General features: G+C 48.3%; 1 protein-coding gene across 1 annotated transcript; it reads right to left on the reverse strand.

Moving 5' to 3' along the window:
- Window positions 1-9,930: 9,930 nt before the first annotated feature.
- Window positions 9,931-11,363, reverse strand: LOC122052496 (thiamine thiazole synthase 2, chloroplastic-like). The gene is made up of 2 exons (XM_042614040.1): window positions 10,395-11,363; window positions 9,931-10,269 (listed from the first exon to the last, which is right to left on the reverse strand). Exons 1-2 carry the CDS (start codon window positions 11,292-11,294, stop codon window positions 10,105-10,107), a joined length of 1,065 nt encoding a protein of 354 aa, XP_042469974.1. The 5' UTR covers window positions 11,295-11,363; the 3' UTR covers window positions 9,931-10,104.
- Window positions 11,364-11,617: the final 254 nt, after the last annotated feature.

The raw sequence follows: 11,617 nt of genomic DNA on the forward strand, positions 1-11,617 counted from the left end.
TAGGATCTTCCCCTAATAAGCCTTGAAACTTAGGAAGCAAATGAATTAAACCCGATCTGAGCTCGAAATCCACTGACAAGTCTGGATAAGTAATGCAAGAATACTTGTAAGCCGTATCAGGAGCAGCAAGTTCCTTCATAGTTCTGTCATTCTTTGCCATTGAAATATCCAAAACTTGAAAATTACTTTCAGAAATTTCTGGTGTTCTCTCTTGAATCCTCAAAGCTCTAAAAGTTATTTCAATCTCTGGATCAAGCTCAAGCAATTTATCGCATGAAGACCTGGTCATAAACCACAATCAACAAGTAGAAACAAATAGATAGGCAATAAATCAAGACAATGAAAGTAAAGAAAAGATGACACTCTGCTCAATCCAAAATCAAACAAACACTACTAAAACTCTAGTGTTTACCCGACAACGGCGCCAAAATTTGATAAGCCTAAAATTCTACGTGTCACAAATAGACTTATCAAATTAACGTAATGTTTTAGAACCCTAAATTTGCACAAGAATTATGTAGTATAGGGCCCAAGTTGATTTTTCTCGAGGAACCTAGTGAGTGAATGCTTGAATTAGATCCAAATGTCTTCTTGGGTTATTTTTGGGTTTTCTTCTTAAAAGTGGAATTGTAGTGTTTTAAACTAAATCCTAGATAAAAATCAAAATGCAAGATTTAAATAAGCAAGATTAAAGTAATGCAAAGGACAGCAAGATTGAAAACAAAAAATTTAATGTAACAAAAATTCCAAAAATGAAACTTGAATTTGCAGAAAATTTCAGAAACGAACAGAGAGATTGAAAACAGAGCAAATACTAAGTATGACACATTTCATAAACTAAATTTCCTAAATCAGATAAAGAACAAAATTGTAGAATTTAAATCTAATGTTGCAGGATAAAATTTGCAGAGTTCAGATTGCAGGAACAATACAATTGAAGAAACTAACGTTGCAGAATCAAAATTCCAAAAAGTAGAAATGAAAAAACAAGATATTCAATAATAGAAATTGCTTGAACAAAAGTGCAGAAATAAAGAAATTGCTGAAACTATTAAGAAATAGCAAGGAATTAAACTATCCACACTGAATCCATATCAATCCTCAAACCACACCCTCTTGCCGTCACACAAGAGATTGGAATTGCAATCTGTGAATCCAAAATTCAAAGGGGAAGAATGAAGAAACTTCTGAACTTGGGCTCAATTTGATCTTGCGAACTTCACCAAAGAAACCCTCTTCGATGCCGAAAACAGATTCAAATCGAGCTGAAATCGCAGATTGTCTAGAATCTGTAAATCTGAGTTCTGAGATGACTTGCGGGGTTGTGGATGATTGGAAATGCTAATGGAAACCATCAGAGAACCCCCTCCGATGGTCTTTGATGTAGGATGGAGTGCCAACTTTGCTTTCTTCACCGTTTCCAGCAAAATCGACAGATTCTGTGATAAAACTCAGATTCACGTCGACCTCATCGTTGAGACCTCTCCGGCGAGATTCCAGCTGCAAGAGTGTTGTCCAGTAGTCTCCTTAAGCTTCTGTCATGATCTTGTAGCTTGAGATGAAAGGAGGAAAAAGGATACGGGCTGCAGTGGTGAGAAAACACGAACTCGGAATTCTAGCACGATGAACAGTAGGCGCAACCAATGTTCATTCGCGAGTTTTCTGAACTTTATACCTTGGACCAATTGAACCGGAATTAGGGTAAATCCTGATCTGGTTTAGGAAGAATTTAGGGATTTGGTGTGAGGGTTGAACTTAGGTCAAGAGCAATGGGTTGGCTTAATGAATTTCGTTGGAGTCAAATAAAATGTGAACCTTCTCCACTTGGTTGAACTCCTCTTGAGTTGATTAGGTTTCACTTGAATCATGTATCAATTCCTATATCCTACAAGACCCAATTCAAATGGTGAGGAATATATCATGATTTAAGAAATGAAATGATACTTAGCTCCAAACAATTCTCAATTTACAAACAATCTAAATTGTGTCAAGTAGCAAATAAAATTAGCTAAAAAGTCCCCATATCAACCAAGAAAATGAGCCCAAATAAATGAGTTATCAATTACGCGATGCCAAGGATGAACCCTATGGTTGTCGTTCGGCGGTCTACGAGTCGGGGGTTTACAGTCGCCGGTTCGACTCTGGGATTTAACGTCGTCGCTCGACGGTCTTCGGGCGGGGGGTTTTATAGTCGCCGGTCCGACTCTAGAGTTTAACGTCGCCGCTCGACGGTTTTCAGGCCGGGGGGTTTATAGTCGCTGGTCCGACTCTAGAGTTTAACGTTGCCGCTTGACGGTCCTCAGGCCGGGGGCTTTGTAGTCGCCGGTTTGACTCTAGACTTTAACGTCGCCGCTTGATGATCTTCAGGTCAGGGGCTTTATAGTCACCGGTTCGACTCTAAAGTTTAACGTCGTCGCTCGACGATCTTCAGGTCGGGGGGGTTTATAGTTACTGGTTCGACTCTAGAGTTTAACGTCGCCGCTCAACGGTCTTCTGGCCGGGGGGTTTATAGTCGCTGGTTCGACTCTAAAGTTTAACGTCGCCGCTCGACGGTCTTCATGGAACCTAGCCGATCGGTGTTTTCTTTTCTTTTTGATATCATTCCTGCATTCAAAGGGAGCCGAGGAACGGAAAGTACATATAACGAATTACATGGGCACACCTTTCATCCAACTCGATATGGCTAGAGATGTTTAGCACTTCATGGTCGTTCTAGCTGCCGTCCATCTTCATCTTTGAGGTAATAGGTGCCCAATCGGAGTTTCTCGATGACCTTGAAGGGCCCAGCGCAGGGTGCCTCCAGCTTGCTCACATCTCCGACCGGCTTCACCTTCTTCCATACAAAGTCGCCGACTTGGAATGCCCTAGGAATCACTCGCCTGTTGTAATTCTGCTTCATTCTTTGCCGGTACGCCATTAGCCGGACGGCTGCCTTGGCTCGCGCCTTTTCTACCATGTCCAACTCCAGCTGCCTCCGCTCGGCGTTACTCGCGTCGTACTGTTGTACCCGATCGGATTCTACTCCAACCTCCACGGGAACGACAGCCTCCCCTCCGTACACCAAGTGGAAAGGTGTGACCCCCGTTCCTTCCTTAGGGGTAGTGCGAATCACCCATAATACGCTCGGGAGCTCATCTACCCAACTGCCATCAATATGGTCGAGCTGAACTCGAAGAATCCGTAGGATCTCCTGATTAGCGACCTCAGCCTGCCCGTTGCTCTGCGGATAAGCCACGGAGGTGAAGTGTTGCTGAATGCCATACCTCTCGCACCATTCTCTTAGCTGTTGTCCGACGAATTGCCACCCATTGTCGGACACGAGTCATCGTGGAATGCGGAACCGACATATTATGTATTGCTGATGAACTTCTTGACCATCTGCTCGGTTATTTTCGTGAGCGGCTCAGCTTCCACCCACTTTGAGAAATAGTCTATCGCTACTAGTAAAAACTTCCACTGTCCGGTTGCCATGGGGAAGGGTCTTACAATATCCATGTCCCACTGGTCGAACGGGCATGCTACTGTAGAAGCCTTCATCTCCTCCATCGGCCGATGGGAGAAGCTGCGATATCTTTGACAAGAGAGACAAGTGGCGGTGGTTCGAACGACGTCTTCCTGGAGGTTCGGCCAGAAATATCCAGCTAGCAGGATCTTTCTTACCAACGACCAGTCGCTCGGGTGTCCTCCGCAGGATCCTTGATGCACCTCCTTTAGAATATATTCCGCGTCTTCCGAGCTGACACACTTTAGCAGCGGACGGGAGAAAGCCTTCTTGTAGAGATGGTCCCCTATGAGGGTGAACTGGCCCGCTCTCCTTCTTAGCAACTGCGCCTCATCCCGATCAGACAGAGCAGCTCCTGATAGCAAGAATTCCACTATGGTCGTCCTCCAGTCACTAGGGAACGCGAGGCCCTTCATCTTGTCAATGTGAGCCACTAAGGATACCTGCTCGATCGGTTGTTGGGTGACGATCGACGTTATCAAACTCGCCGGCTTCGCCAACTCATCTGCCGCCTGATTCTCCGCTCGGGGGATCTTCTGTATGACAACCTCGCCGAAGTTGGTTTTGAGCTTGTCGAATGCCTCCGCGTACAGCTTCAGCCCGGTGTTGTTGATCTCGAAGGTCCCCAAGAGCTGTTGAGCGGCCAACTGTGAGTCTGAACAAATTAACACCTTACTGGCTCCTACGTGCCGAGCGGCCTGTAATCCTGCTATGAGGGCCTCATACTCCGCCTCGTTGTTGGTTGCGCGGTAATCCAACCGAACGGACAGATGCATCTGCTCTTCTTGTGGTGAAATCAGCAAAAGACCAATGCCGCTTCCCTGCCGTGTGGCTGACCCGTCCACATATACCCTCCAAGTGGCTTCGGGCTCGGGGTTCTACACTTCGGTGACGAAATCCGCCAAGGATTGAGCCTTAATTGCCGTCCGGGCCAGGTATTGTATGTCGAACTCGCTGAGCTCGGTTGTCCATTTGATCAATCGTCCGGATGCCTCGCGATTAAGAATTACTCTTCCCAAAGGGTTGTTCATCATGACGACGATTGTGCGCCCGAGAAAGTAGGGTCGGAGTCTCCGGACGGTGAGGACTAATGCGAAGGCAAGCTTCTCGAGACCAGTGTAGCGGGATTCAGCGTCCTTTAGGATGTGACTTAGAAAATACACAGACTGTTCTTTACCATTCGGCCTTACCAATGCCGAGCCAACAACATGCTCGGTGGAGGATAAGTATCTGCGGAGCGGCTCGCCGATAGTCGGCTTGGCTAATACAGTTAAAGAGTTTAGATAAACCTTCAAAGCTTCAAACGCCCGGTCGCATTCTTCGTCCCACTGGAATTTGGTAGCTCGGCGAAGAATCTTGAAAAAGGGCATGCTCCGATCGACCGTTTTGGCGATAAACCGCAAGAGAGGCGTTATCCGACCGGTAAGGCGCTGTACTTCCTTCAAATTTCTAGGGGGTGGCATGTTCTGCAATGCATTTTCCTTGCTAGGGTTCGCCTCTATGTCCCGCTCGGTGACGATGTAGCCTAGGAAGCGTCCGCTTTTTGCGTCGAACAGACACTTTTAGGGGTTCAGCCTGACTCCGTACTTCCTCAGCGTTCATAAGGTTTCTTCTATATCTGCACAAAGATCTGCCGCTCGGAGTGATTTAATAAGTATATCGTCAACATATACCTCCAGGTTGCGCCCGATCTGCTCCCGGAACACTTTATTCATGAGCTGCTGGTATGTTGTCCCGATGTTCTTTAGACCGAACGACATCACGTTGTAGCAGTAGGTGCCATCCGCAGTTACGAAGCTTACTTTCTCCTGATCGTCACGGGCGAGCGGCACTTGATGATATCCTTGATATGCATCCAGCATGCATATCAGCTCGCACCTAGCCGTCGAATCCACTATTTGATCAATCCGGGGCAAAGGGTAAAAATCCTTCGGGCATACCTTGTTCAGATCCCGGAATTCGATGCAGACTCTCCACTTGTTACTCGGCTTGGAGACCAGCACCACATTCACGAGCCAACTCGGGAATTGCACTTCCCGTATATGGCCGGCCTCCAGAAGCTTCTCGACTTCCGCTCGGATGATGACATTCTGCTCCACGCTGAAGTCCTTCTTCCTCTGCTTTACGGGTCGAGCATCCGGTCGGACATGAATCTCATGATGTGCGACGCTCGGCAAGATGCCCGGCAGCTCGTGTGTTGACCATGTAAAGACATCGTGGTTACATCGTAGGCACTTGATCAATTCTTCCTTCTGGGTCACTTCCAGGTCGGATGCAATGAATGTGGTTGCCTCCGGTTGGCCATCGCGGATCTGCACCTCTGTTTTTTCTTCATAAACTAAAGTTGGAGACCTTTCAGTTATGGTACTTACCTCCAACCGTGGTGCTTTCCGAACGGATCTTGACTTTGCTCGGACCATCTCCACATAGCATCGTCAGGCAGCCAACTGATCTCTTCTAACTTCGCCCACCTTGTCCTCCACAGGGAATTTAATCTTCTGACAAAAGGTTGAGATGACCACCCGAAACTCATTGAGAGCCGACCGACCAAGTATCACATTGTAGGCGGACGGGGCATCAACCACAATGAAGTTAGAGGTCTGCGTCCTTCGAAGCGGCTCCTCTCCTAGCGATATAGCCAGTCGGGTTTGGCCGACTGGCAGAACCTTGTTGCCGGTAAATCCATATAATGGAGTTGTCAATTTGAAGTTGGTCGAACACCTTCTTGAAAATAGTGTTGACCGAGCTGTCTGTGTCAATAAATATGCGATGAATAGTATAATTTACTATTACCGCTCGGATGATGAGGGTGTCATCGTGCGGCACTTCGACCCCTTCTAAGTCTTTGGACCCGAAGCTGATCTCGAGTCCTTGCGCCCGCTCCTGGCTGCAGCCGACCGCATGGACCCTGAGTTGCTGAGCGTGTGACTTCCTTGTGCGGTTGGAGTCACCGTCTGTCGGCCCACCAACAATGATGCTGATTTCGCCCCGAGCGATATTGCTCCTGTTTTCTTCCTCTCGGGCGGGGGGTCTCGTTCACTCTTGTGAGGCCCGGGGATTAACCCTCGGTTGATGATGCTGTTGCCGTTCGGGGGACTCCCTAGCCACCCGTCGCCCGGTATTCTGGTGTCGATGTCGTCGATCGGGCGAAGGCGATCGGCGGCGATAGCTTCTCGGTGCTGGGTGAGCAATCGGGCCGAGACTTCGACAGTCTCAGGTGTTGTGGGTCGTTGACTGGTGAAATGAACAAAATATGGGAGTCCATACCTTTCCTTTTTGCTTGGGTCGATCGACTCCCACATGTTGGATGGCGTGCGGCCTTGTCTCCTAATGAGGGCGTGTTCACTCAGCATGGGGGTCTCCTCGAGGGTTGATGGTTGGCTGGCGGTCTCCGCTCGGTTGGAGCTAAAGGCTCGGGTGGTGCTTCTTTCCTCCTGGCCGCCTGAGCTTCTTCCACATTGATGTACTCGTTTGCCTTCTTCAGCATGTGGTCGTAGTCGCGGGATGACTTTCGGATGAGAGAGCGGAAGAAATTCCCGTCGACTAGGCCCTGAGTGAAGGCATGCATCATTGTCTTGGATGAGACGGTGGGGATATCCATGGCCGCCTAGTTGAAACGCTGGATGTAAGCTCGGAGGCTTTCTCTCGACCCTTGTTTCATAGAAAATAAGCTGACGCTGGTCTTCTGGTAACGTCAGCTATTGGCAAAGTGGTGGAGGAACGCCGTTCGGAAGTCTTTGAAGCTTCGTACCGATCCGTCTGGCAACCTCCTGAACCAGCGTTGTGCGGAGCCGGATAGGGTGGTGAGGAAGACCTTGCATTTGACTCCGTCGGTGTATTGATGTAGAGTGACGACATTGTTGAACTTATCGAGGTGGTCATCCGGGTCGGTTGTACCGTTGTACTCTCCGATTGATAAAGGGGCGTAATGCTTCGAAAGTGGATCTTGCAGAATCGATTCAGAAAACTGGCGATTGATCCGCTCGGGGGATTACTCGGTCTGGGGCATTTTCCCCTTCCTGGCGTCCCGCACGGGCGCTTCGTCGGATGATCCTTGGTTGGCTTGAGCTAGCTCAGACGGCGTCTGGAACAAGGCCCGATGAAATGGAATAGGGGTGGGCGGCGTGTCTCCTGGTGTGGCGGTCTGACCTTTATTCTGTGCCCAAATGGAGTATTGTTCCAGTCGCTCTTCTTGCGCCGCTCGGCCACCTGATGCCGAGATCGCCTGCTGCGCTAACCGTTCGGCCAACGCTTTCTGCTGTTGCTCCACAATTTTCGCTGCTCTCGCCTCGATAAGAGTGTCGAGCTCCTCTTGAGAAAGCGTCACGGTGTGCGGTCGTCCAACTCCTTCCATCTTCTCTGCTCGGATTCAGGTGCGTTCCCACAGACGACACCAATTTGATCCTGTCTGAGAGTCGAGTAGACGGACGCTGGGGACGTGACACTCTCTGCTGATTCTGTGTAGACTCTGGCCTGACGTGGACTTCGATGAACCTGCAGCAAAACCGAGCCGGGGAGGGGATCCCGGCGACGACCCTCCGACGCTCAAGTCAGGCGAGAAGAAATCGAAGCATGATAACGAGGCAAAGAGCTACAGTAGATGATTATGCATACCTCCGTCGAAATATGGGGGTCCTTATATAGGATCCCGGTGGGCGCATGCACGCTTCCCGAGGCGTGCACGTTCCTTAAAGCATACCTCAAAATGGACGTGTCGGAAAAGTGTGTCTGACGCCATACCGCAACAGTTCGAACATATCTCCGACATGACAGTGGAAACTTTCATCGTACGATCTTCTATCCGATCCAGTCGCCGACCATGCTGTCTGTCGGCGGCGCATGTCTCGAGAAGGATATCGCCAGCTGTCTATTTTGTCCTCTTCTCTTGTCTGTTATTAGGCCGAGCAGGTGAGCCGCTCGGTTGCATACTCGGACGGGCATGTAGCCTTAGTCGTTCGTTAGCTCGGTTCGAGCGGACTTGCCGGTCGGCGCATCGCCTCTTTTATACGAAACCCTCTTAGCGTTGGAAACCCGACCTGTGATCGGGTTGTCTTCGCACCGGCCTGGGCACCATTAAGGCCGATCGGCAAGGTGACCTCCCCACTCGGCCAACATATTGGTCTGCCCATCTTGACTTTGACTTCTATGTATCGTTGAGCACTGTACAACCAGACTCCCTCTTTCACCACTGAATCAGGAGGCATCAAGGAACTTACTTATACCCCAGAATTTTCATTTTGTGCCATGTACATTTATTAGAATAAAATAGTTATTTCACTTTAATATTTTTTTATTTGAGAAGTCGAGATTCATTAAAGTGATTATTTCATCTAATGAACTTTAGTTGGTCACCCGTAGATATTATCGAGGATCGGATTGATTCGATTATCAGGATAAAAAACTATTCAATCCTATTAGATCAGATAATATAATATCATGACCTATATCCGGTCCTATATCCGATGATTATAATATATCAGATATCCGATGAATTATCAGTTATTTGGATATCCGACCCTATATCCAATGAAATATAAAATATAAATATAAAACAATAAATAAAATAAAATATTTTAAAATAATAATAGTCATTATTCGTTATACGTTGTAGTAGTTAATCGTCAGTAGTTGCTACAACATATAATAGCTTATCGACAGTAACTACTACAATATGTAGTAATTTATCGATAGTAGTTGTTATAAATAGGGGTGATCGTGGATCAAGTTGGTTCGATTATTGGGATAAAAAACTATCCAGTCCTACTAGATCGGATAATGTAATATCAAGATCCTACATTCGATAGATTTTTTTTTCGATTCGATTCGGATCTATATAAATAAATTAGTCAATTTGACGAATTAACTGCTCACCCCTAATCACCCGTGTTCTCATGAGACTCAAAAACTCACTAAGTCCTCATATCTGATTGACTATTTGAGCATGTCTACAGATAAATTCATCTAAGTAAATAATTATTTGATCTTATACCATCTATGTCATTCTCAAATCAACTGAACTATTTGAGTAATGAAATAAAAAAGAAACTTTTTAGATTGTTTTGAAAGATGTGTCTATTCAATTTAATTTTAAAAAAATAATGTCTTTAAAAAAAATGTTTTCAGTATTTTGACCTTTTTAGGCATGCAGTGATGCAGATGCAGCCATCATGATCCTATCCTTTGCGGTGAGACTACCGCTTGCACTCGGATCTCGGAACGCCCATGACCCGGACCATCTAAGCTAGTGCACTCTGCCGTGGTGGAATAATTGAAGGGTCAGAAACAAGATAAGGTCCTCTTCCTTTGTTTGTCTTCTTTCAGCGACTTGGAAATGAAGAACGAGACGCCGTGATCAATGCAGGGCAACTTCCAGAAGAAGCGTCGGAAATTGCAAGGTTTATCATACAGATCGAGGAAGAGGAAGAAGATGCAGCAGCAAGAGAAGACGACATATCTTTCTTTCTTGACAAGGATAAATTTAAGCATCCATAGAGATTAGAGGGGGATCGAGAATAGATCCCAAACGCCTCATCCTCATCCCTCTCACAACCCAACTGCTTATTTAGTCCAAGCTAATTAAAACTTATTCCTGCTGCAGAGCCCTAAGCGTCCACGATCTCCCCGGCGTCCGACGAGGCCAGCACAAGCTCCGGGTGTACCGACTCGGCTCCGATGCTGCCGTCGATGGCATTGGGCCGCCCCAACGCCTTCAGCGCCAGGTGCGCTGCCTTCTGTCCCGAGATCAGCATCGCCCCAAAGGTCGGCCCCTGCAACCAAACCATCCAAATCTCATCAATCAATAATATTTTTTTTTTCCAAAAAAAAAAAAGTATAAATGTTTAGTAGGATGTTGCTAGCTCTGTTTTAAGCAGGAAAGTCGAGATCTTGGTACCATTCTCGGAGCTCCGTCGATCTCAGCGACTTCCATGCCAGTGACGATCATGCCGGGCACGACTTCCCTGGTGAGGCGCACGATAGCGTCTTCCGCCGTGTTCATGTCGAGGGCCTTCATCCCGGGGACCGACTCGATCATCCCGATATCCTTGAGCCGCTTCACGCCGGTGGCTCCGAACGGCCCGTCGTGGCCGCAGGAGCTCACCACCACCCTGGCCTCCATCACGTTGGGGTCCATGCACGACTGGGTGTCGTGGTTCATGGAGACCAACGCCCAGTTGGTGACGACGCCGGCGACGCGGTCGTCCTTGACGATGAGGTCCTCTGCCGCGACGGCGTTGAAGAGCTTGACGTTGGGGCGGGCGAGGAGGCGGCTCATGATGGTGGAGGTGAATAGGGCGGCGTGGCGGACGACAACGTAGTTGTCGGCCTCGTCGTAGGGCACGCCGAGCTCGTCGAGGAAGAGGTGGGCGGGCTTGCGGATGACCATGGCGGAGAACAGCTGGCCGCCGAGCCACGCGCCGCCGCCGGGGGAGACGGACTGCTCCACGATGGCCACGCGGACGGAGGGGTCCTTGGAGATCTCGTAGGCGCAGGAAAGCCCGGCGGAGCCGGCGCCGACGACCACCACGTCAGTGTCGGCGTACGTGATCATGTCCGTCATGTAGCGGCGGGTCATCTCGCGGGAGACGACGGACTCCTTGATGGGCGCGAAGGTGAAAGCGTCGAGGTCGTACTTGGGGGCGGCGGAGGCGGTGACGGAGAGGGAGGAGCGGCCGGTGCTTTGGTGGGGGCGGAGCACAGTGGAGGCGAGGCGGAGGCCGCCGAAGGAGGAGCGGTCGGAGAGGAGGGGCTTGGGGTTGGAGACAAGGGAGGAGGTCGCCATGGAGGCCGCCATGGAAAGAGCTCGATTGATTGGGGGCGTACCACCACTTCACGAGAAAGATGTGAGAAGTGAGGTCGGAGACGTGCAAATAAATAGCGGTTATTTGCGACTTCAAAATATCTCGAAGAATTATTCCTAAATTATTATTATTATTTTTTAAATTTTGGGAGACGATATTTTGTTGGAGGAATGGGCAGCCACGGGCGGCGCTGAGGTCAGGTCCTTATCCTTTATAATTAAAGTTTATAAATTCATAATTTTAAAATATCAAAATGATTTCTTGATTTATGCTTATATATATATATATTATTAGAAGCAAATACAAACTCGGAGCA

This window comes from Zingiber officinale, chromosome 3A (genome assembly GCF_018446385.1).
Source record: "Zingiber officinale cultivar Zhangliang chromosome 3A, Zo_v1.1, whole genome shotgun sequence".
Lineage (NCBI taxonomy): Eukaryota > Viridiplantae > Streptophyta > Magnoliopsida > Zingiberales > Zingiberaceae > Zingiber > Zingiber officinale.